Source organism: Microtus oregoni, unplaced genomic scaffold (genome assembly GCF_018167655.1).
Source record: "Microtus oregoni isolate MIOR12 unplaced genomic scaffold, Mior012 000022F_ref0000154, whole genome shotgun sequence".
Lineage (NCBI taxonomy): Eukaryota > Metazoa > Chordata > Mammalia > Rodentia > Cricetidae > Microtus > Microtus oregoni.
In genome coordinates, this window is record NW_024543081.1 from 19,228,959 (window position 1) to 19,254,932 (window position 25,974).

Consider the following 25,974-nt stretch of genomic DNA (forward strand, 5'->3'; position numbering starts at 1 on the left):
GAAGCAGCATCCCCTGGCCAGGTAGGACCAGAAGCCACTCTGTGTCCTGCATTACAAGTCCTGAGTGCCACCATTCATGGCCTAGGAGGGAGCTGACCACTGGCTCATCTGCGAGACCTCAAGCACAAAGAGGGACTCACTGAGAGCCACCACCAAGCATGGGACCTGGCCTTCCCATTACCACGAAAACCCGTGTTTTTGAGAGGGGCTTAGGGACTTAACCCTGAGCACGATCTCCAGCAGTTCAAGGATATGAGATTTGCCCAAGGGTAGGCTCTGGGCATCAGCAAACAAGTCTGTTATTTTAGACAGACAATCACTTCTAGGCCTTTTGGCTAAGATCAAGTGTATTTTAGACAGACAGAAGCAACACACATTTGTTCCACAAATGTTCCTCGTGTGCCCAGTGTAGTCCAGGCACGGTACTGAGAGTGGGCCAGACAGAGACCCTACTGCATGGGGCTTATGCCAGAGTAGAGGAGACAGAAAACAAGAGAAGTTGGCTACACATGAGAAGTGATAAAGGGGACAACACAGACCCCATGTGTGCAGCTATGAATGTGAGAAGATACAAGGTAGTGGGAGCCCCTGGGGTGAGGTGGAGAGGCTCATGGGTACCCACAATCCTCCATGAGCATAGTCAGCTTGCAGGGCCCAACATGGACCATAAGAAGCTGGTGCAGGTTGGGGTGATGTTCCGGACTCATTGCTAACACCCCGAGGAGCTGCCGAGTAGGAGTGCCAGCCCTGACTGACCTGACTCGTGAGGCCTTTTGGGACCTTCCTGCCTAACAGAGTCATGACAACTGCATGTTAATGCCAAACACAGAACAGGGCACAGAATACCAGCCACTTCCCTGCATGGGCCACACCACGGTGCTACCTGTGGTGTGGCGTTTTCCGAGCCTTCTGTTCAGGGACGGTTGGGTGTAAGAAGCTTGCCACTCCCTATAGAACCTCATCTTACTTACACACACACACACACACACACACACACACACACGTGCACGCATGCACAGACAGCACACCCGAAAAAGGGCCCTTATCCCTGACCTAAGGTGATGGACACTTCTCATCAGCATCTCTAGGGGAATCTGGGAGAAAAGATCACTGCCCTATGACTCTCTGGCCAAGCATCTCTGAATAGATGTGTTCTGCCTTTTAGGACAGTTGAGGAGGGCCCACAAGGGCCTGGATCAGGCTTAGAAGCATATGGACCTGTCAGGTTTACAAAACAATGTTCCTGTACTGAACCCCTGTGAGATGCTTCCTCCTACAGGCTCACTCTGGGGGCCCTGCCACAGCAGGGACCCAACCCCACACCTCTGTACTTGGATTCTGAAAAGCAAGCCATGCAGACACTGCTGGATTCTCAGCCAAAGCAAATAGCCAGGCTAGCTTGGAATGACTCTTGCCCCCTGCCAGGGGAGTAGCCCTGCTTATCAAGAGGAATGTAAGATCCCACTCAGGAGTCCAACCCAAACTCCAAGGTGGCTGCAGGATAGCCATGACCCCAGCTCCCACAGCCATGAAGGACAACCCCCCACGTTCCCCTACCTTGACTTTGGAGACTTTCTTTATAAACATTATTTTTTAATGTATTTATTTGTATTTTATGTGCGTTGGTGTTTTGCCTGCAATGAATGCCCATGTGAAAGTGTTGGATTCCCTGGAACTGGGGTTATAGACAGTGGTAAGCTGCCATGTGGGTGCTGGGAATTGAACTGAGTCCTCTGGAAGAGCAGACAGTGCTCTTAACTGCTGAACCACCTCTCCAGCCCAACTTTGGAGTCTTTCAAACTTCTGATGATGGGGACTGGAGAGATGGCAGAGCTCTTCCAGAGGACCTGGGTTCAATCTCCAGCACCCACACAGTAGCTTACAACAGTCTGTGACTGTAGTCTCAGGGAACCCAGTGTCCTCTTCTGTCATCCTTAGGCACAGGACACATACATGGTGCACAGACATACATGCTGGTAAAATACCTATAAATTAACTAATTTTTAAAAAGTGCAGCTGGGCGATGGTGGTGCATGCCTTTAATCCCAGCACTCAAGAGGCAGAGGCCTGAGGATCTCTGTGAGTTCGAGGCCAGCCTGGTCTACAAGAGCTAGTTCCAGAACAGGCTCCAGCTACAGAGAAACCCTGTCTCAAAAAAAAAAAAAAAGTGCAAAAACCTTCTAGTTACAGAAGAAATGGGCAGGGGCTGATGTGGGAGTGTCATATATCAATCTGTTGATTTCATTGGTTAAGCAATAAAGAAACTGCTTAGCCCTCATAGGTTAAAACATAGGTGGGAGGAGTAAACAGAACAGAATCCTGGGAGAAAGAAGTTGAGTAAGAGAGTTGCCATGATTCTCCCACTCCAAGCAGACGCAGGTTAAGATCATTCCTGGTAAGCCAGCTCGTGGGCTACACAGATTAATAGAAATGGGTTAGATTAATATGTAAGAGCTAGCCAATAAGAAACTGAAACTAATTGGCCAGGCGGTGTTTAAAAGAATACAGTTTCCGTGTAATTATTTCGGGTAAAGCTAGCCGTGCAGGCGGCAGGGTGCCGAGAACGCAGCCCCGCCGCCCCTATTACAACAAGGGGCTGACTTCTATACACAGGTTGAGTGTTCCTTATCCATAATGTTTTATTTAGTAGAGTGGGGCTTAGTGTCTAGAGTGCTGGCCTGGCCTAGCATGTCCTGAGGCCCTGGGTTCTAGTCCCACCACACCCCAAATAAAACAGAAAGAAGCCAACTTTGAGAGCAGAGGTGTCTCAAGTATGAGATTCTGAATACCTGCCCTCAGCCAGTGAGACATCTCAGGCTGTGCCCAAACCTAAACACCAAGTTCATTTACGTTAGTCTCACAGATAAAGGCCCTTTCCCACAGGATGTTGGTAAGCCTGGGTTTTTAATGTGACCTGTCACAGGAGCTCAGGTGACGCATTTCCCCCTTCTGGCACTGAGTCAGCACTCAAAATGTGACAGATTCTGAAGTATTTAAATCTTGGAGTTCCTGACTAGGAACGCTCCACCAATACGCAGAAGACTCCATCCAGGCAAAAAGTCTGCCCACCAGGCCAGAGTGAGAGGTCAGGAAAGCCCAGCAAGCATGCTCAAGCCTCCCAGACCAGGGTTCCAGTCCCCCCAACAGAAGGACCAAAGGGGCCGGGAGAGCAGTGGTGCATGTCTGTACCTCAGCCCTCAGAGTCGGAGCTAGGAAGACTGGGAGTTTGGGGCCAGCCTTGGCTGCTGTGGTGTTTGAATGCTTGGCCCATAGGGAGTGGCATCCTTAGGAGGTGTGGCCTTGTTGGAGGAAGTGTGTCTCTATGGAGTCAGGCTTTGAGGTATTAGATGTTCAAGCTATGCTCAGTGTGACATGCCATTGCTTCTACTGCCTGAGGGTCAAGATGTAGAACTCTTAGCTTGTTCTCCAGCACTGTGTCTGCCTGTATGCCACCATGCTTCCTGCCATGATGATAATGGACTAAACCTCTGAACTGTAAGCCAGGCCTAGTTAAATGTTTTCCTTTATAAGAGTTGCCATGGTCATGGTGTCTCCTCACAGCAATAGAACCCTAACTAAGACAGCTACATAGTGAGACCCTGCCTGGAAAACAATCAAGGGATGGGGCCTAAGTCCAACAGTAGAACATTTGCCTTACACGCACAAGGTCCTGGTGTGACCCCTAGTACTGAGGAAAAGAAAATCACCAATAAGAACCACCAAAGAGCCGGTGCGGTAGCTCGTGTCTGTAGTCCCAACACTCAGGAGGCTGAAGCAGGATTGCAAGGACTAGTGAAGGTCAGCATGGGCTATAAAGCCAGTTACAGACTAGCCAGGGCTACATAGCAAAACCCTAGAATTAGCCACAGGCCTCCAGAGCCACATCCCTGACCTCAGCAGACACAGCCCAATCCGGCTCTTTGCCACAAAGTCTAAGGCTATCTGCCATATTTGCTCACTGTCCCTCAACCTCAGCATCCCTCCTAAGACCCACATACCAGGTAATGTGGCATCGAACTCTGCAATCATGAACTGAACAGCGGGGTCTCTCTTGCTACCATTTCCTACGGCTCCCAAGGACAATAGTTCTAGAGCGGAGCAGGAACAGTACGACTCAAAGGAGCAGGGTATTGTGTGTGACACCTGCCCAGCCTGGGACCAGGGCCAGGGAAGGTTGATGTCACAGTGCAATCACCTCCTGACTTACCAGCACAGGCATCCCCAGCCACCCAAGGATGAGGGCCTCTGCACTGTGGAGATCCCAGGGCCCTTATAGCATCGAATATCTGTGAATTAGCCCTCTGGGGAGAACGTCCACTGAGTCAACTCCAAAGAACCAGCACACAGTCAAGAACCAAAGGAGGTAAAACACAGGAGCGCTGGGGAGGAGACCACCCTCAAGATGACCACCCTGAGTATCACAGCACAGGAAGCATTGGGGCTGTCACTGGTGCAGATCCAGCTGAATAGAAGCACTTCACAATGTCCTACACCTATCTAGTGAATGTATGAGTGAATGAATGAATGTATGAATGAATGAATGAATAAGCAAGCGAGCGAGCTTAGGAGACCACAGCACAGGGCCCAGGGGACACAGCATTGAGAACTTTCTTGGAACCTTCCTGGGTTTCCAATGTGCCCTGCCTCCGTTACGCCGTGATTCATATTTAGACAATATCTGAATAAAGACAAATCACTTTTGTTTAAAAATATTCACAATGGGGCAGAGTGGCACACACTTTTAATTGCAGCACTCGGGAGACAAAGGCAAGCAGATCTCTGTGAGTTTGAGGCCAACCAGAGCTATACAGTTAGACCCTATCTCAAAAACACCAAATATAAGTAATACACTTTCAAAAATAATGTCCAAAACCTAAGTATGAAAAATATCTATGAGAATAACAAATTAGAGAAGTGGCAAACACAGAATTGGGACATACGTGTGCTCCAACACAAGCTGTCTCGTGTTACCTCTGAATGAAGGTCTGTGCCAGCACAAGGGGGACATCAGGGATAGCGATGTCGCTGTCAGAGGACGTAGAGCAGGTGACACTCCCGTGGTCAATGTCTATCAGGACCAAACCATCCGCCTCCTGCAAGACAAAGGTCGAGGTATGAGTCGGAGTCTGCACACACTTTAAAAAACCCACGACAGTGTTTGCATTTGCTGAGACAGTACCAGTGTTCCACCACCCGGCCCAGTGCAAACACCTCCGCGGGCGTGCAGGATGCTGGGAGTTCTGTGGTGGGGAAGTCTGATGAATAGCGGCTGTGTGCACTTTATTATTACACTGTCGGTTCTGCCCACTCTGCAGCCTTCACTGCTACTCATCGTCCCCAGGAGGAAACTCTGTCCTCATTCAATGCTAACTTGCTGCTTCTTCCTCCCGTTGGCCCGCGGCCTTCTGCTCTGGGTCTCTATGGCTCTGACCACTCTAAGGACTCCCTGGGAGTGGCTCACTCAGTGTTCTTGCCACTCAGCAGTATCTTGGAGGATGTCCTGGCCTGCACCAAGGGTCAGAATCCCCTCCCTTGTGAAAAGTGAGCAACCGGTTCACACGTAGATGGCCATCGGCCTTCTCTGAGTCGTGGCACCAAGGCAGTTGTTAAGTTTCCATCACCCTAAGACAAATACTACATGGAGTACTTCACGGCGCCTTGAAGGAACATTCCAGAACTCCACAAATACACTCCCCACACTCAATGCCCAGTGTATCGTTCAGCTGTCCAGTCAGCTCTGCCACCCAGGGCCCAGAATACAAGGCTGAGTGACCTCAATACAGTGGTGGAATTTCTGAAAAAAATGCATATCACAGGACTCTTAAAGTCTTATCTCTGAGGGCAGGTACTAGGCATGAGTGGCACTGGACCCCAAGACTCCCAAGTCTGCAGAAAGAGACAGGGACACTTAGAAGATACCAATGTCTGACTGAGCAGACATGCGTCCCCTGGCGAGGCGCACAATGTTACCCTCCATGCCGAGGCCAGCTGTGCACAAAATGTAGCCAGGTTATGACAGTATAGGGACCCTCCCAGTTCTTCTCTGTGATCCCATTCAGGAAAAGCATAACACCAAACACACCCAAAATGCTGCTCTTGGAATCTTCCAGAATAAATAAATTACCCAGCAAGTTTCCTAACCAGCATTACTAAGTAAATACATACGGGGGGTGGGGGGCTTCCTGTCCAAGGAGCCCAAACAAAACAGCTTTTCACGAATGACATAAAAAAACCCCCACCATTTTAAACCTCCTAGTACTGCCCATTTTTTCTGGTCCACACGGCACACAGGGTGAGGTTTTCTGTCCCTAACCCTCCTGGGGAGGTCTGAACAGCCTTTTCCTAAGCTATTTTCAACACTGAGTCACTGGCTTTGGCAAGAACACACAGGCCTGCTCACCCGTCCGCCCTCCCAGGAGAAATGGGACAGCTTATGGGGTGGGGGGCAGGGAATTTCCTTCAAATTTCTAGGAAACGTGTGGAGGGCAAGGAAACTGAAACAGGCAGACAGCAGACTGCAGGGAGGGTGAGAAGCGCTCAGTGTGCGGTGTGCTCCCTTCGCTGCTTTTGTCCATACCCAAAGTGCCCAGAAAAAAAGTTATGCATAGTGGTGTATAAACCCCATAACTCCAGAGGCTGAGTTAGGAGATCATAAGTTCAAGGGCTACAACAGTGAGTTCTGAACCCACCTGAGCTATAGCAAGTCTGTCTCTCAAACTAACACTTCCTCCCCCATCCCCTTCCTCTCTTTTTCTCTCTTCACCTAGCCCACTGAAATTTAAAATTAAAAGTCATATGTGGTAATGCACATTTTGTTTGTTTGATTGGTTGGTTTTTCAAGATGGAGTTTCTTTGTGTAGTCCTAGAACTTGATCTGTAGACCAGGTTGGCCTCAAACTCAGAGATCCCCCTGCCTCTGCCTCCCTAGTATTGGGATTAAAGGTGTGCACCACCATCCCCAGTTGGTAATACATATCTTTAATTTCATCATTCTACACTGAGAGGGTGGTGGAGACAGGAGGATTACAGTGAGATGGTGGAGACAGGAGGATTACAGTGAGATGGTGGAGACAGGAGGATTACAGTGAGATGGTGGTGGAGACAGGAGGATTACAGTGAGATGGTGGTGGAGACAGGAGGATTACAGTGAGATGATGATGGAGACAGGAGGATTACAGTGAGATGGCAGTGGAGACAGGAGGATTACAGTGAGATGGTGATGGAGACAGGAGGATTACAGTGAGATGGCAGTGGAGACAGGAGGATTACAGTGAGATGGTGATGGAGACAGGAGGATTACAGTGAGATGGCAGTGGAGGAGGATTACAGTGAGATGGCAGTGGAGACAGGAGGATTACAGTGAGATGGTGGTGGAGACAGGAGGATTACAGTGAGATGGTGGTGGAGACAGGAGGATTACAGTGAGATGGTGGTGGAGACAGGAGGATTACAGTGAGATGATGATGGAGACAGGAGGATTACAGTGAGATGGCAGTGGAGACAGGAGGATTACAGTGAGATGGTGATGGAGACAGGAGGATTACAGTGAGATGGCAGTGGAGACAGGAGGATTACAGTGAGATGGTGATGGAGACAGGAGGATTACAGTGAGATGGCAGTGGAGACAGGAGGATTACAGTGAGATGGTGATGGAGACAGGAGGATTACAGTGAGATGGTGATGGAGACAGGAGGATTACAGTGAGATGGCAGTGGAGACAGGAGGATTACAGTGAGATGGTGGTGGAGACAGGAGGATTACAGTGAGATGATGGTGGATACAGGAGGATTACAGTGAGAATGTGGAGACAGGAGGATTACAGTGAGATGGCGGTGGAGACTGGAGAATCACACAGAAGCTCAGTGGCATTCACAGCATCAAAACAGAACCATGACCCTGCCTCATAAAGTGGAAAATTAAAATGACTTCCAAATGTCCTCCTCTGACCTCTCCACACATGCCACAGCATGTATGCCACTGCCCTTTCTCACACATACGCACAAATACATTTTAAAAAATGATTCAAAACTAATTTAACGCTATTCTCCCTGCCCTGTCTACTACCAATGCGCACATGAAAAGCCGTGGATGCCATTAAGAACAGTGGATGGCCCTGAGTCACCAAGGGCATGAGACGGGACTGCCTGCTGGGTTCTCAAGTCCAGAAGCTGCCTTGGGGAGCCTAGCTGTGTCCCAGGTGGTTAGCCATAGAGCTGACTCAGCGGCTCTGCTCTGGGCTGTATACCAGAGAGAAAGGGAGACCTTCGCTCACACAAGGACTTTTGGACAACCCCATAACTGCCATCATGGCCAAAGGGAAGCCACCCCAGTATCTGTCAAACATTTTCAAGCTGACAGCTGTCCATCTACCCAGGATCCGTGACGGGTCAAAATTTAAACACATACCATAGCCACACACTGTGATCATAACACTTGATGACAGTGAGTTCCAGGCCAGCCTCAGCAACAGTGTGAGACTGTCACCAACAAATACTATCTCCAATTAGCAGCACAGTGACCCTCCGTTAAACACCTACAGCACGCCAAGGGCTACCCCATGTCCCACTTGATCCTCACTGTAGCAACAAGCCTGGCAAACTTGCTGTCCTTTGATGGCTAAGAGAGGAAGGAGTTGGCTATTTCAGTAAGTGCAAGCCACACAGAGTGTGAACAGCCAGACCCACAGGTGCCCCCAACACTGTGAGCAGCCTGCTGCACGCACGTGCATGCCAAGGGTTAACAAAGCGCAATGGATGCATTTAAAACAAAGCAGGAAGCATGCAGCAGTGACAGAGTGGCCGTCTACGAGTCAGCCATGTGACAGCCATGCCCACAAGGACCCGCCCTGCCTCCCTTCACAGATGAGGAAAGAGGCTGAGGGAGGGACTGATTCACCCAGGTTACACAGCTAATTACCAGCAGAGGTTGGAGGTCACAGCACTCCAGTGCCCGGATGTCTGTCCCCCACTCAGCCTGCTGCAAGTCACGGGTACCGCTCTGAACCTAAGCTAACACAAGACTCTGGTCCTTGAATCACAGGGATCTTGATTTCAAACACATCCCTAGACCAAGAGAGCGAGCAAATGAGACAGGACAGTGTGTGCACGTGGTGCAGGGACAGAAAAGACGAAAAGACGGAAAGAGGGCGCGCTGTGTTGTCTGTGCATGTGTATACAAGTGCCTCGTGATGCCCAGAGCATGCAGCCTGCAGACAGAATGACAATGCGCTCCGCTCCACCAGCCGCACGATGGAGTCACACGGGTTCATTTCCCCCAAGTCTGAGCTCCCTCCCTAACCTTTCTGACTTCTTCAAAGTGGTCCAGGTGACAGCCCATGAGGAAAGATGTGGGAGCCATAACGAAGTCCAGCATCTGTCCCGACAGGATGGGCACAAAGGTGTGCTGCCACTGCAGCGGGTGGATGTAGACCACGAAGCACTCCGCAATGAGCGTCAGCAGGGCCCAGTCTGAGGAGAAGAACACGATGCGCTGCTCCGTCAGGATGCAGGTCAGGATCTAGGGGAGCAAGAACGCTGTTGGCTTCCGCTTCTGGCTGCTTTGGGCTGCACATGGGAAGTCCCTCTCCCCTCCCCGGAACCAGAGGTTGCTTTTAGCCTCATCCCCGACTCTGTTTACCAAAACCGAAGCCAAGGCTGCTTACAGGCACGTGTGCAGCGGCAAGGGTCGGATTTAGGCACAGGGCGTGGATACTTTGAGTGCATGGGTTCCTGGTTTCGTTATTTTTTTGGCAGTCCTGGGGTTTACATCGAGAGGCTGAGGCAATGAGCCCCAGCCCTGAGCTGCACCGAAGCCGTGGCCTGCACTGCAAAATGTAGTTTAATCCTGTCTAGCAAGCAATAGTCCTGGCCCCCACACACCTGCAACACCTTCTCAGGACGGAAGCACAGCAGGGGCAGATGAAGGTCCAGGTCAATGATGGGGCTCTCGGGGTCGGCTCGAGAAGGAAACACAACTTGCAGCGGCTTCATGTTAAATATCTACAAAGATCAAAAACCACTGATAATTCAGAGCGCTGTCTACAACAGAGATCAAAATGCTCCACACGCGACAACTGAGCACATTAGAGGCTGTGGTAAGAGCTAGGCCATGGCGGTGCACGCCTTTAATCCCAGTACTCCAGTACTCAGGAAGCAGAGACAGGTGGATCTCTGAGTTCGAGGCCAGCCTGGTCTACAGAGAGAGTTCCAGGGCAGCCAGGGCTCCACAGAGAAACCCTGTCTTGCAATGAGGGATGGACGACAGAAGTATCAAATTATGGGCAGGCCTTTGGCCACCAAAGCCCAGGCCTGGTTCCAGTCTAGCCTCTGCCTCCTGACCCAGCAAGATGAAAGAAGTCACAGCCACACACTCTTACTGCCGGGAACAGCACCCTGCCTTCCCAGCTCCCAGGGGATGGGACAGTCCCTGTAGCCCTCCTTCTCTTACGCTGCTGTTTCTGCCAGCATTTTATTCCAGCCAGGAGAAGAGTAACAGAGCTTCACTGGAGGTTCCTGGCGGCCTGAAGACGCTAGTAAAATTTCTTGGGCAGGAACCCAGTTGGGGAAATACCTACCTGCTGTTTAAACAACATAATGGCTCTCCTAAGAACAGAAGCCAAGAGGCTGGCTACTTTTATCGGTCGGATGTATAGGAGAAAAGACAAAAAGTAAGTCCCATACCCAATACCCAAGACAAATAAATGAAAAAAAAAAAGGTTTAAATGTTAGGTAAAAGCAAAGGACTTCCTTAGGCTGAAAGTTGGGCTCGTAGTTTCTGAAGAGCGGGACATGATCTTGTGAGTTAATACTAAACAGACCCATCCCACACCAGGCACAAGCCTCTCAGGCAAACCCCAGTCCAAATATCTTAACTTTTTCCTGTAGAGATGAGTATGTAAAACCATTCAATGAGAACCCCGGGAAAGCGGTGTCCGGAGAACAGGTTAAACATGGATGAAACTGGAAATGGTTTAAAGCATTTTGACTCAACAATCTTCAACACACAACAGAAAGACTCAGCCTGGTTCCAGGTCTCACTTACCAAGTGGAGTGGCCCAGGTGGTGGGCTGGGTATTAACGACAGTCTTGCGGCAAAATCTTTTATGTGATTGTCAACTTCAAAATCTTTGCAGAGCTTCAGATGAGTCAAGAGACTGAAATTTAAAGAAAAGCCACAAAGTTAAACAACAGTCTGATTGTCACCCTAGGCTACTTTGGTTTTGGGTGCTAATAATTTGGGGTTGTGGGAAAAAATGGCTAGAAAGTGTGTGTGTAACTGCTTACACACTATGCTTCAGTGGAGAAGACTAGGAACACGAGACTTTGAACTGCTCGAGGAAGGTTCCACAGTGCATTTTTGTTTTTGTTTTTCAAGACAGGGCTTCTCTGTGTAACAGAGCCCTGGCTGCAGATATCTCGGTGGGGATCTCCAATTGTCCCGTCCCCCCCACCCCGTGTCTGCGCTCTGTGTGCTGGCACCCAGTTACTGAGCTTCGGGCAAGGGGGCTGGAGGTTAAAATACACAGACACACACAGAGAGACAGCGACATGGGTCATCCTTGAATTCCCCAAGAATGCCCCCTTTATTGTGTTCAGGGGCAGATTATATAGAGATAGCCATGCCCCAGCCAAACCCACCAGAAACCACTCTCCTGCCATCAGGAACTCCTGAAGGTCTCGTGCTCAGAGCAGCTGTAGGCACTCAGATCAGGGGATTACAAGAAAGTCAAGATCTGGGGTCTCACTGCCCACAACACCTGGCTGTCCTGAAACTCACTCTGGAGACCAGACTGGCCTCAATCTCACAGAGATCCACCTGCCTCTACTTCCCAAGTGTCTGAATTAAAGGCCTGCTGCACCATCATACCTGCCTGGTGAATTCAGGCTTTGAAAGTAAAACTTTAAAATATAAGGGGTGGCCAGGTGTGGAGCCCATGACTGTGATCCCAGCACTCAGGCTGAGGCAGGGAGAACCAGCCTAGGCTACACAGAGAGATTCCGGCTCAGGTCAGTGATAGCCTGGGGGCAGAGGTCTGCCCCATGGGAATGGACTGAGGGGCAGGAGATCTTGGAAGTGAGTCACGTGGGATACAAGTGGGGAACCTACACAGACACGGCAAGACTTTGCCACTACCCCACTGCACCCCAAAAACCTTCATCTTCATAATCTCATGGTGGTACCTGAGGGGACCAGGTAAGTGGCAAGTTGGCCCAAAGGAGGGAAATCTGACCAGAAGAGAAAGTGACCCTGCCTAAGGAGCTATACAAGAGCCTGGAGGTTACAGTTGAGTGAAGATGTGTGGTGCCCATAGGGCTGAGGACCCATGGGGGTCCCTTCTTGTCAGGCAGCCCCCCCAAGGAAAAAAACCCACCTATCACAACCACAGTTCAAAGAACTTCTGCTTGTCCATAAATACCAAATAATAACCATTCACAGGTCTTATGTCAGGACGTAGAAAAGCCAATATTCCATATTTGAATTTATTATAAAAATACAATAACATCAATATAAAATGTTTAAAGTAAAACTGCCTATAATCTACTGTCCCCAACACAAATGTGTTCTTTCTGCTGTGTATCCAAAGCCTGTTTAGACATGCCACTCTGGTTGGTTAGTTGAAGTAGGATCACCTGTAGCCCACACTGGCCTCAAACTTGCCAGTTAGGGATGACTTGAACTCCTGCCAGGAGGGCTGAGATGGCAGATGTGGGTCACCCCCCCAAGTCCTCAACCCCCCAACACACACACATACATGCACACACGCATGCATGCACATACACATGCACGGTACAGTCTGCATTTCTGTCCTTTGCTCTTCTCTAACTGTTCTCCACTTCTGACAGGGCAGCAGTGGCCACAGAAGGAGGGAACTCTGAGGTCACATGCTTGCACTGGCACCCAGCAGGAGGGAGTGCCACCACGTGATCAGTCAGCCACTGAACCGGCACCGAGAACTGACCCGGGAAGAATAAGAAAGCACCTGTCCTCAGCCGTGAGCTTCTGACAGCAAAGGGTAAAAAGCACCACCTGCTCTGTAGCACGGGGCCTAGGAAGGAGCAGAGCTGTCTGCTTCCAAGGAATAAAGAGCGCCTGTGAGGAGGTGAGGAGGGACCAGTCCTAAGGCCCCTCACCACTCCCTGGGCTGGCAGACCTTTCTGTAAACATGCATTTCCTCATCTAAGACCAACCAAGTTCTCTGTTCTATAAAGACACTGTCTACGGCAGACGCCAGACTGAACTATGCCCAAGAGGCAGCTCTGTTTGAAAAGTGAACCATGATAACGCTGAAATCCAAATATGAATGCTAGGAATTCACAGAGATTCCTGCTTGGCCAGCATGCTTTTGTCTCGCTCTGTGACCTAAGTGTAGAGTCTACAAGTGTCCCTGAGAAGACACCAAGTGCCATTTAGCCTCTCAGTGAGTCTGAGGACTGCTCTTTTGTCTTGGGAAGGGGAAAGTCATGCTGCCTGCCACCTGTCTTTAGTCAAACTGGTAGCGCCAATCCCAGGACCATGACCTTTTTAAATGTGGCCCAGACTAGTCTCAAACTCCCTAAGTAGCTAAGGATTCCATTTGATATTCCTGCCTCTGCCTCTCCAGTGCTGGGACAGGCACGAGCTACCAGGCTGGGTTTATGCAGATATAACCCAGGGCTTTGGGCATGTTAGGCAATCTACCAACTGAGCTACATCCCTAACCCTTGTCCTCAGAACTCCCACCCAATAGCAGCAGAAAGGGTTATTGATGCTGCCAGGATTTGACATATTTGTGAATGTCAATAAATCGTCCAGCAATGACAGCCTGCTGATTCTCTCAGGTCATGAGGCCTGCAGTTTCTCTTCATATACATCTCTTTTTATTTTTATTTTATTTTTATTATTTTGTTGTTGAGACAGGGTCCTACTCTGTAGCCCAGGCGTGGCCTGGAATTCACTATATAGAGCAGATTGGTCTCAAATTCAAAGTAATCCTCCTGCCTCAGCTTCCCAAGTGCTGTGTGTGATTAAAGAAAGGAATGCACGGCCATACCCAGCTACGCTCTTTTAAGAAAAAATAATAAAACTGAAACCGTTAGTGGCCGCCTTCTTCCTGCCATCCTGATTCCACATGTATTGATGGAAACCCCAGGCTTCCCACAGTGCTCCTGGGACCATGGCCCACCAGACCCAAGGCTTATTAACAACACTGGCCCCAACGTACCAGGAGAGGCAGTCCTTGAGGGAATTGTAGTATGGGAACCGGGACACCACGCACACCGCAAAGGGCACAAAGCGTCTAGCCGAGCTCACGCTGGGCTCCCAGTGGGTCTTGCCATTGTAGAAACAATATTCATCCTGGACAAAGGGCAGCAAGGACATGTCACCTCCTGTGCTGACACTACAGGCCTAGACTGCCAAAAGCTGGCATCTCCTACAGAAATGACACGTAAGGAAGGGTCTCCACCAGCTCCCGCCTGCCAGTCCGTATAGACGGGTCCTGCAACGGGTCACACCATGCAGCACTGGAGGGTTTTCAGCAAGGACCAGGAAGCCACCCTGGAGACCTCCAGTTTTGGGATGAACAGAGACATACCTCTAGAACACAAAGGGACACACAGCACAGCCCTCAGCGATAGACTCTGTCGCAAAAGGACCAGCACTAGACAGTTCCACATCGTGGACTGTGCCGAAGACAAATCCAGAGACAGAAAGCGGCTGAGTGGTTGGTGGGGCGAGAGAAGGGGAGCTGAGTGAGCCCGAGCTGGGAGATGGAAAGTTCTGGAGGCTGCATGCGCTGGGAATGCAATGTCTCAGAGTCATGCAATGACTGGAAACGTAGCAAGCATATTCTTACACGACAATAAGCAACAACAAAGAAGGCCCACCCCGAGCTCAGAGTACAGCAGCAGATCCACCTACATGCAGGGGTCGGTAGTACTGGGCCACCACACCATAGGTTCTGTTCCCACAGACATCCGTGAGGACCAGGAAATGGATGTAATCCTCTTTTGGTTCCGAAGTCACACAGACGCCCCCTGCAGGCAGATCAGAAAGAAGGGGGAAGCCCGGGTGGCTGCTTTCTGCCACAAATACCTAGGTAACATATGAACACACTTCACCTAGTAACCGCCAGGGGCTTTGATGCTCAAACCACATTCTGCCCCCAGGCCTGTTCTAGCCAGCTCTTTGCTTCCGAACTTTCCCAGCCTGCAGCTTTTGACAGTCCCTCCACTACACACAGCAGATTCGCCTGTACATCTGTTTCTCGGGTATGACTCTTGAAGCCAGGAAAGGGCAGCGGGCTTGACGGGGGGACCAGAGACAGAACCTGATCCAGCCCTCGGGCTGGGCATGCCACACAAGTCACTGAATGTTTCTTAAGGCCAGCAGGGACCTGAGACCCAGACACACATCTCCTCGATTGGCACTGGTGTGCTCAGAGATAAACGGCAACCTGTTCCTCTTGATTTAATAAACAGGAAGCAGGGACCAGAGAGGGAGGGGCAGGTGCCCTCCTGGCTTCTCTAGCTTTAACTTCCCCAGAAGTTAAAAAGACTGACTTTCCAGGTGCCACGAGTACATCTGTGATCGCAAAACTGGGAGGCTGAGGCAGCAGGAGTAAGCGTTTCAGCCAGTCTAGAATACAGAGAAAGATCCCACCTCAAAAAAACAATGACAGGGGCTGGAGAGATGGCTCAGCGGTTAAGTACATTGCCTGCTCTTCCAAAGGTCCTGAGTTCAATTCCTAGCAACCACATGGTGGCTGACAACCATCTGTAATGAGGTCTGGTGCCCTCTTCAGGCCTGCACACAGACAGAATATTGTATACATAATAAATAAATAAATATTAAAAAAAACAATGACAAAAGAAAGAAAGAAAAAGAAGGAAATAAAGAAAGAAAGAAAGAAAGAAAGAAAGAAAGAAAGAAAAGAAAAGAAAGAAAGCTGACTCCCATGATCTAACCCTCTGTTGCCCCCAGTGTGGAGGGCTCTGGAGCAGAACACTCAGTGCGGAGGCAGCGAAAGAACACCCACCACAGGCTGCTACCGAAGTGTACCTGGGAAGCACAGCTGGGGCAGGGCAAGGAGGTCCACGCCCCCTGGGATGGTAATGTCCTCAGAATCGGGCCCCTTCAAGTCTCCGGGGTGGCTCTTCCAGTTCTCCATCCTGGGCTTTTCCCTCTTCTTCCGGAAGGACCGCCTCCTGGCTTTGCTGAGAGTACAGCTGGTCCCGGGCGCCTGGCCATCGTCTTTTGCAGTGAAAGGAGGCACGAACACAGACAGGACTTGAGGGGCAAGGGAAGAGAGGCTCTTGGTTCCTCGTTTCTGGGCAGTCTAAGAGAGGGAAAATAGGAGTCACTGTATGTGTGGCTGGGGAGATGGAACGGAGGGTAAAGCTGCGCAAATACGAGAACTGGAGTTTAGATCCCAGCACCCAGCCATAGTCCCAGAGCTCAAGAGGCAGAGACAGGATTCCTAGGGCAAAGGGGCTAGCCAGATTAGGTGAATTGGTGAGCTACAGATTCAGTGGGAAACCCTGCTCAGTAGCTAACGTGGAAAAGGTGATCAAGGAAGATATTCAACATCAACCTGTGACCTCCCTATGCATGAGTATGTGCGTGCATGTGTGCACATATGCACACACACATAGCCACATACATGTTAGCACAGCTAAATGCAAAAAGAAAAAGAAAAGTGACTGCATGTGTCTACCCTCATTCATGACACCCTTTCTAGGTGGGTACCCTGTTTGCATCTCTGCTTCTCCTCCATGCACACAGGCTCCAGCAGAGAACCATGTCCTTTAAGGCTCAGGTTAGCAAGTGACTCTTTCCAGAACTTCCCAGACCCCATGTGTGCCCCTCGGGCCTCCTCACTGAGGGTTCTGCTCCAGAGCCCTCCACTCTGGGGGCAACAGAGGGTTAGAGAATGGGATTCAACTTTCTTTCTTTTCTTCTCTTCTCTTTCTTTCTTTTCTTACTTCCTTCTTTTTCTTTTTCTTTCTTTTTGTCATTGCTTTTTGAGGCGGGATCTTTCTCTGTATTCTAGACTGACTGAAACTCTTAATTCAGAAGCCTCTTATCTTGTTGGTACCAAGCACCACAGTTCAGAGCTGGGTTCCGTAATACACAGTCACAAGTTCAAATCCTGGCTCTGCTCTGAGCTGCTGAAAGCAAGCCACTCCATCTGCATTTTCCTCTCCGGGCTGAGTGGGGCCCTCAAACAAGCACGTGAGTCAAGGACTCAGTCAGGGGGAAGCCCCCGGGAGCACTCATGTGTGCCCCACACAGAGCGGTGAGAGGGCAGACACCGAGACACTCTCAACTTTGTCATAATGCACAAGCACCTGCGTCACTGTGATACTTTTCAGGTCCCCTGGGACATTGCTCACATTTTACCCAGTCCCTGACAATCTGAGCAGATAAGCAGAGAAGAGGGCAAGGCCTTGGCAGACAGAGTGCAAAGGGCCACATCTCTCTCCATTGGGCACATGGTTCCCTGGAATCAGTAAAAGCTGGAGAGACGCCCAAATTCTCTTAAGCCCCAGTTGGAAGGCTGTGGTGTAGCTCAGTGGTAGAACACTTGCTTACTATGGGTTCCATCCAGTACTGCAAAGTGAAGCAAACCTGGTATAGGATGCCAGGCATGGGTGGGGACTGGGCAATCATTGACACCTTAGGAAGGGCATGGTCCCAAAAGCAATGACATCATGACAGGCAAAGAAAGGAACAACCACAGGTCAATATTTAGTAAAAGCCAGAGGATCGCCTAGGCATGGTGGCACAGATCTGTGACCCCAACAACCTGGGAGGAAAAGGAGGACCTGACTTCAGGGTCATTCTCAGCGACACAGTGATCTTAGGTCAGCCGAGCTAAAGGAGAACAAGACAGCTCAGCAGATAAAAGCATTTGCTACCAAGCTTGAGAACCTGAGAGACGGCCATCACCAGAACCCATGTGGTGGGAGGAGAGAACCAGTTCCCATAAGATGTGACTTCAATACACAAATGTCCCCACACATGGCACACACAAAATAAATTTTAAAGTGTGTGTTGGGGGATCAGAGGAAGGAATGAGAGCTCCCTCCACCCAAGGCTGTTCTGGGAGCAACACGTTCTGTCAGCAAAGAGACTGAACTCACTGCTTTCACTGACCTCTTCACCTCTGGTGGACACAGACCCGTGGAATTAAGGATCAAAAATGCAACAACCATAGTCATAGAGGTGGAAAGTCTGCTACATGAGCCCATAGGGCTGATGTTAAAACACGACCTCTGCCTCCCTTAGGGCTACAGGGACAGAGGGAGGCGTCCCTACACCCAGAACCATCTCCTTGTCAATCATAGGCGCAGGAACAACCAAGTGTGTCCCATGTAACATGGGAGACTGCGTTCTGGGACTCCCTTGAGTCCAGCCTTCCTCTGCTCAGTGCTCCTGCCTGGCTCATCGCAGGGCTCTCTTCCCAGCTTGGAGCCCTTATGCCGATTCCCAGTCCCTGGAGCCCTCCGTGTGAAGGTATAACTGCAGCTCCCAGGCTCTGCCAGCGCCTCTCCAGCTGCCTCCCTGAGCACCCACTGAGGATGGGGGGGGCTTTCAGTTTCAAAGTTGAACGGCTGATTTCCAAAAACCCCTATCTTCCACCTATAGTTTTTCTTTCCTTTTTTCTTAGCTGTTAAAGAATGGCTTCTCTTAGGGGTGAAGAACCAACACACAGCGAAACACAGAGAAAAGCAGGAGGGACTCGGGAAGCGGAAGCCCCCACCTCCGATGTCTTTACTGAGGATGAAAGAGTCTGGGTTTGGGGATGTAGGATTCCAACCTGTGGACATTGCATCATCTTCCCGCCATGTGCAAACTCCACCTTGTCATAGGCATGAGCAAGGCTCACTGCCATCCATGACATCACATCTGCAAACCAGCACCTGACAGCTCATATGACCCAGAAGTAAACCTTTCATGGCTCTACCTGAACAGTGAAGACAGCTCACCCACCTGGTGCCAGCCTGCCACCAGTCCACATTCAGACTCTTCAGGGAGCCACCAGATCTAACAAACACACCAGGGGCCTGGAGGGAGGCAGAGGCCCTTGCACACACCTGTCTGTCCCTGCACCACACTCAAGTGTCTGCATGTCACCATCATTATCCCTTCTCAGGTGCAGATCACACGTGGCCATGTGTCACAGTATTGTGTGCTCCTGAGCAAAATGATATTCCGTGCCCCAGGCCAAGGTACACCAATGTCATGCATAGCTTATCCTCTCAGGGGGCTTGAAGTATTCCAGACCTCTGCATCTGACTCTGATGCTCTTCGATGGCCTGACACTCCCCAACTCCCTGCCTGCTCCAGCTCCTCACCAGAAAGACCCTCAGTGCTCACTCATTTACGAGACAGGAGCCAGAGGGTGAGCTGTCCCACCAGAGTGCCCACAGGGCCTCCTCCTAGACCTCCCCTCCAGGGTCACCACCTCCCCCAGAGTCTCCTTGCGGATCTCGACTTCCCAGTACTTTGGGTTTCTCTGTCCCACCAGCACTACTCCATCATTGAGGTTGTGAGGGAAGGAAAGTCAGAGGATATGATACGGTTTTGTGCCCTCATCCAGCGCCAACGGCTCCCAGGGGATGCTCTCCCTGGGTTTGCATTCCTAGCACTGGATAAACTCTGAGCCTCCAGTCAGTCTGGATCGTTATCACACCAAAGCCGATGCCTTGTGTCAACCTCTCTTTGTCTCTTAAAGTAGTGCACTCAAATGTCTGCAGAGATGGCTCACACTTGCTGCTGTTCCAGAAGTTACATGTTCAATTCCCAGCACCCACCAGGCAGCAATCATCTCTAACTCCAGTCCCAGGGGACCTAACACCCTCTTAGTCCTCCTTGAGCACTGAACACATCTGGTACACAGACATACACGCAGACAAAACACCCATAAACATTAAAAAATAGATCTGAAAAATAATTTGAATAATGTGCTCAGTCAGGCATGGTTGGTGTCTTAGTTAAGGCCACTGTTGCAGCGACGAAACACTACGACCAAGGGAAGGAAAGGGTTTGTTTGGATTATGCTTCCACATCATAGTTCATCATCAAAGGAACTTAGGGCAGGAAATGAAACAGGACAGGAACTTGGAGCCAAGGGCTGATGCAGAGTCCATGAGGGGTGTTGCTCTCCTGCCTGTTCAATCCGCTTTCTGACAGAACCCAGGACCACCAGACCAGGGATGGCTCCACCCACAGTGGGCTGGGCTCTCCTCAATCAATCAGTAATTAAGAAAATGTCCTATAGGCTTGCCTACACCCAGATCTTATGGAGGCATTTTTCAAATGAGGTTCTCATCTCTGCAATGACTCTAGACTGTCAAGTTGACATTACACTAGCCACTCAGCACAATAGTTCACCCCTCTAATCTCAGGACCCAAGAGGCAGAAGCAGGAGGATCTCTGTAAGTTCAAGGCCAGTCTGGTCGGCATGGCAAGTGCCAGGACAGCCAGAGTTACATGGAGAGATCCTGTCTCAAAAAAAAAAAAAAAAATCCTACTGTCTTGGGGGCTGGAGAGATGGTTCAGGGGTTGAGAGCACTGATTGTTCTTCCAGGGAACCTGGGTTCAATTCCCATCACCCATGACACCCTCACACAGACAAAAACAATAATGCAGGCAAAACAATAATGCAAATAAAAATAAATTATTTTTTTAAAAAAATCATACTGTCTCAGCAGCCATTATCCATAAAAAACATTTTGGTCTTTCTGATTGGATTAACAAGATATTTTATCATTCAAAAAAAAATAGCAATGAACACCTTGAGGGATACACAAGACTAGGAAAGCCTTCTCTGTAATTCCGGGCTCTTCTGCAGAGCCTAGGGTACTTCCTTACATTATTAACACATACATAAGCTTGAGACACGTTTTCATAATGTCGTTTCTCAATTCAAACCGTTGCCTTGATGTTTAACTTTGCGGTGGGGCTAGTCAGCTTTCGTCACAGTTACACAGTATTGACCGAGTGAGCACCCAATAATGCATCCGCCCAATCCCTCTGAAGACATCTGGGTCACTGTAAACATCTCATCCTACTGGGAGTGAGGGAGACAACAAATGAACAGAGGCACTGAAACAGCTGCACACATCTGGTTCCTCGGTTGTAATAAATTCCACAGTTAGGTGATAGTGGCGCATGCCACTTAATAATCCCAGCACTTGGGAGGCAGAGGCAGGTGAATCTCTGAGTCTGAGGCCAGTCCAGTCTACAGAGCGAGTTCCAGGACAGCCAGGCAGGGCTACACTGGGAAACACTTTCTCTCTCTCTCTCTCTCTCTCTCTCTCTCTCTCTCTCTAATATAATATATATATTCCTGCAAATGGAAGGCCCATCCATCAAGAGTATGCTGTATGTAAGCTATTTGGTGACACATGGTGTGGCTGCTCTCACTCCAAGGATAAGAAGACAGTCAGCGCCACAGAGCCTAACCTCTGCCAGCCCAAGCTGAGCCAGACAGAGGCTTATTGCCCGCATTCCTGTTTATTAAATCTCTATCCAATGACCATCTTTTTAAAAGCTAATTAAAAAGCAAAAACCCAGAGCCGCCTTACTCACGGGTGACAGATTTATTTCTAAGTCGTGTTACAAAGGAGTGTTTCTTCTCCCTGGAGGATTGGCTCTCACTAGAGAAATAAAGGAAATTCGCAGATGCTACCCAACACGGTCACCAGCAGGAGTCCACTGAAATCGAAATGAATTAGAACTGGGCAGGAAAGATGGCTCCACAGTTAAGAGCACTGGCTGTTCTTCCAGGGGACCCAGCACCCAGGTTCAAGTTTCAGGATCTAGATAGCAGCTCACAATCAATTAGAACTCCAGTTCCAGGAAATCTGATGTTCTCTCTGTCCTCTGCAGGCACTGCATACACATGATGCGCATACATACATGCATACATACATACATACAAGCAAAACACCCATTCACACGAAATAAAGGAAAATATTTAAGTTTTTTTTAAATTTAAATAAATAAATTAAATGTGAAATCCAGTCCCTCAGGGTGTTGGCCATATTTCCAGAGTTAGGTGGGCATGTGTGGCCAATGCCCACCGTATAGGACAGTGCAGATGAAGGACACCATCATCGTCTGGGAAGTTATGTTGGTGCTGTTGCCCACAGAGCAGAAAGCCACTCCACTGCAATGGTGCAAAAGGCTGTGTGAGCAAGTCATCCACCCTCGGCTGAGTTGACAGTGGATCCTCTCACATTCCAACAACCAGCAGGGCTCCATCCTCGGCCAGGGGGTGGGGGAAATCAAACCAAACACAGTGATTCACAGGGGGACTGCTCAACCCTGAAACACTTGGCAGGATTTCCAACAGAATGACTAGTTCCCCACCCCCACCCAAGAAATGAAACAGAGTTAGGGCTCCCTCTAAGAAACACGCAGGGCACTATGTCCCTTGACCTTAAACTGGATAGTTCTCAGACCTCTTGTCTTCTGTTTTCATGTGTCACCAAATAGAAATACCCAAACCACAGAGAATGATAACTTAATTTTTGAGACAGGGTCTCTCATAGCTCAGGCTAGCTTCTGAACCTACTATGCAGTCAAGGCTAGCCCGAGCTCCTTCCTGATCCTCCTGCTTCCACTCACCAAGTGCTAGGATTACAGATTTGTGCCACCAGGCCCTAAAGGTTTTTGTTTGTTTTGTTTTGTGAGACAGGGTCTCACTTGGTGGCCTAGGCTGGCCTACTTAGAACTCACAGCAATCCTCTTGCCTTGGTCTCCCAAGGGTTGGGATTACAAGAGCAAGCCACCACACCCAGTGAAGTGCCAATTTTTTTCTTTTGTTTTTGCTATTTTGCTTTATTTATTTATTTGATGTACACTGGTGTTTTGCCTGTAAATATCTGTGTGAGGGTGTTGGATTCCCTAGAAATGGAGTTACTAATAGTTGTGAGCTGCCATGTGGGTGCTGGGAATTGAACCCAGGTCCTCTGGAAGAGCATCCAGTGCTCTTAACTGCTGAGCCATCTCTTCAATTCTTGTTTTGTTTTTCAAGACAGGGTTTTTCTGTGTACTCCTGGCTGTACTGTAATTCACTGTGTAGACCAGGCTGGCCTCAAACTCAGAGATCCGCATCCCGAGTGTTGAGATTAAAGGCAAGTGCCTCCACCACCCGGCTGTTAAATGACAATCTTAAAAAACAAATTTAAAAATTATTTTAAAGCCTTGCACATTCAAAAGAGAACTGCTACAAAAATTAAACTAGCTAACTATAACACTAATGTTGATATAAAGTGAAATTACCCCAAAGTTCAGCCCACCTCTCAACTCTCTTTGTTCCCCCTAATCCTAAACTGTTTGTTTTTTTTTATCCCATTTTGTTTTGTTTTGTTGCTCTCTTTGAAATCTTGCAAGCGTACACTATGGGGAAAACTATAAGGAAACCTCCCCCTCTCACTTAACCCGGGGGCTACCACCACCTGCCTAATTCAGGAAAGTACCACTGTGAATAACCAAGCTGACTCAGCCCATTCTCTAAGGCATTGCCTCACACTGAGCAGGCAAGAAGTACACTGTGAGACACAGGAAGCAGAGGCATGGATACCCAGAAGACCACAAGTGAAACCAGGTTATTTCCGATACTAAGAAAAAGAAGGCAGTTCCGTTTGGTAAACGAGAGGCAGAAAGACAGTGGAGCTGCACAGAGGACAAACTGGCTTTAGAAGGGATGGGGGGGGGGGGATGAGAACTGTAGGAGGGACACTCTGAATCATTTCCGTGTGGATTGATGCCACTGACAGGTCACTTTGGCCTATGGATAAAACTGTCTAGGGTTTTACACTCATTTGGTTACTTTTATTAACATTTAACTCTCCTTGGTGACATCCATTTTGCCTCCACTATTCATTGTCCCTGGATAGTCAACTGTCAATCAGTATGCATGCCTTTATGCTTTTCCATGTTCTCACATGTAAACACTCAGAGGATTTATCCGCACACTTAACGGGACACTAGGAAAATCTCTGGAGAAAATGACAGTTCACAATCATGCTGGATCAAAGGAAAAAGAGAGGCACCAATGGATTGGGAGAAAACAACTTGGGTTTCAGAATTAAGAAAATGGGAAAATACAGCACAGAAGTAAGGAGAATGAGGTGTTCAGAAGACTCTGGGGAGACGGGGAGATAAACTCGTCTTTGGCTGCTGGAGGGAAGGGAGGAGGGGCTGCACGGCAAGTGAAGAAAACGGCTATGCAGCTAGCTCTACTAAAAGCGGAATATTCAAAGCTGGCGGTTGATTCTAACACCTGAAACCTCACTATTCAGTGCACAGTACAGAATCCACTACTTGGGAGGCAGTGGAGCTCTGCGATGAAGGGAACCGTTTAGTCGCTACTCGGAAAGGACCTGGTCTCCAGTTGACCATGAACTCCTCGGGTCCCCGCTGGGTCAGCACCTCGCCCCAGATGGTGGCATCCTGAGGGCGGAGGAACACTTCAATGCTTCAATGCACAGAAGCACGTCTGCACCACCACAAACACTAGGTACTAGTCCAGCTGGTTCCCGCCCAGAGAGGTTGGTGGGCGCGGAGGGAGGGAAGGATGGCCAGCTGCCTATCTCCCCTGGCCTGAGCTAGCGCTCACCCCCCTACAGCTGGGGCTCAACCCTGAGGCATCCGCACCACAGGGGTGCGTAGCCACTGAAGCCAGCCCCTCGCGCACCCGGCGAGCGCGGCTCTGACTTCCACCCCGCCTCAGTTTCCCCTTCCGCCCCTTACCTGCTCCAGGCCGCGGAGGCTGTCCTGAGAGGCGCCCAGCAACGCGCACAGCTCCAGGAGCCCCGAGGGCAGCGACAGGTGTCGCGCCGTGGGCTCCGCCATAAGCTCCCCGCCACCCGCCCGGAGCACTGCGCTCCGAGCCCTTGGCTGCCCGGCCCCGACCACGACTCTGCTGGCGCCTGCGACCGCAACCCAGACCCCAACCGAGTGCCTCTGCAATCGGGTCGCGCCAGAGCCCGCCCGAGCCTCCTCTCCTCCCTTAGGCTGGTTGCCAGCGAGCAGCGTCCGCGGAGCGGGGCGGGACGTAGAGGGAACGGGGCGGGTCGATGGGGAGAAGGGCGTGGTTTGTGAGGGACCTGTGGGCGGGGCCTAAAGGGGTGGGGCGGGGCTTGTAGCGCTGGAGTAAGCCTTGTCTGTGATTTGGCAGGGGCGGGACTTCGTTAGGGGCGTGTCTGGCCGGACCTGGGTGGTTGGGACCTCTTCAGGGGCGGGTCCGACTCTGCCGGGGCTTCTGGCGCAGTCATTTCCTAAACAGAGCGGCGGGTCCGGCGCGTGCGCAGCCCCTCTGTGGGCTCGGTCCCTCCTCCTGTCCCTGCAGCACAGGAAGGAATGGGCGGTGTCCCCAGGTGCCCGGCCACGTCATCGAGCCCCCGAAGCTCTTCTCCAGCGGTCCAGTTGTACCCTGCAATAAGTAAGGGACAAAAGCCCGTTCTCCCACCACCTCCAGGAAGCTCTTCGGTGCTGGGACGCGAAGTGGACCCTGTGGACAACTGAAGGAACTGTCGGAAGGGAGTGTAAAGATCCACTCCTGGTCAAAAATTGCATGGTTAACCGCAGGCCGCCGCTGGAGCCCGGGTTAAATTTAGCAGGAAATGGGGCCAGGTGAAGCTGCTGGAGAAAGCAGGGTCAGAAGCTCGTTGGGCCCCCTCCTAGCTTTCAGCTAAATCTGACTCTTACTGACCCTGAGCCTCTTCCAGCTTCAGACTGGATTCAAAAGAAAGCGCTGCCTGCCTGCCTGGGCAGCTTGGTATGGTCTAAGATCCCAGCCCTTCCTCCTAGGTGACCTTCTCCTGCGTGCCCTGTCATGGGAATCTTTAAACCCAAGGGGAAAGGAGACCAAGGGACTTTTCCAGGGCTTTCATAAAAAAAGAAAAAAGAAAAACACTGAAATGCTACTGGTAATGTTAAATATCTGTTATCTGCCTAGAGGGAAGGATCAGTAACTGA

General features: G+C 50.1%; 1 protein-coding gene across 2 annotated transcripts in view; it reads right to left on the reverse strand.

The window, feature by feature from the left end:
* Positions 1-24,986, reverse strand: part of Dennd3 (DENN domain containing 3) — a 55,098-nt gene extending 30,112 nt beyond the window's left edge. For both annotated transcript variants that reach the window (XR_005976183.1, XM_041672576.1), the window contains exons 1-8: positions 24,748-24,986; positions 16,039-16,315; positions 14,899-15,014; positions 14,201-14,334; positions 11,041-11,152; positions 9,879-9,998; positions 9,298-9,516; positions 4,972-5,093 (exon numbers count right to left, since the gene is read on the reverse strand). Coding sequence is in view for 1 of the 2 variants with exons in the window: in XM_041672576.1 (XP_041528510.1) it covers positions 4,972-5,093; positions 9,298-9,516; positions 9,879-9,998; positions 11,041-11,152; positions 14,201-14,334; positions 14,899-15,014; positions 16,039-16,315; positions 24,748-24,849 (1,202 nt within the window). In the remaining variant the exon portion in view is untranslated. The remainder of the gene's footprint in view (positions 1-4,971; positions 5,094-9,297; positions 9,517-9,878; positions 9,999-11,040; positions 11,153-14,200; positions 14,335-14,898; positions 15,015-16,038; positions 16,316-24,747) is intronic.
* Positions 24,987-25,974: the final 988 nt, after the last annotated feature.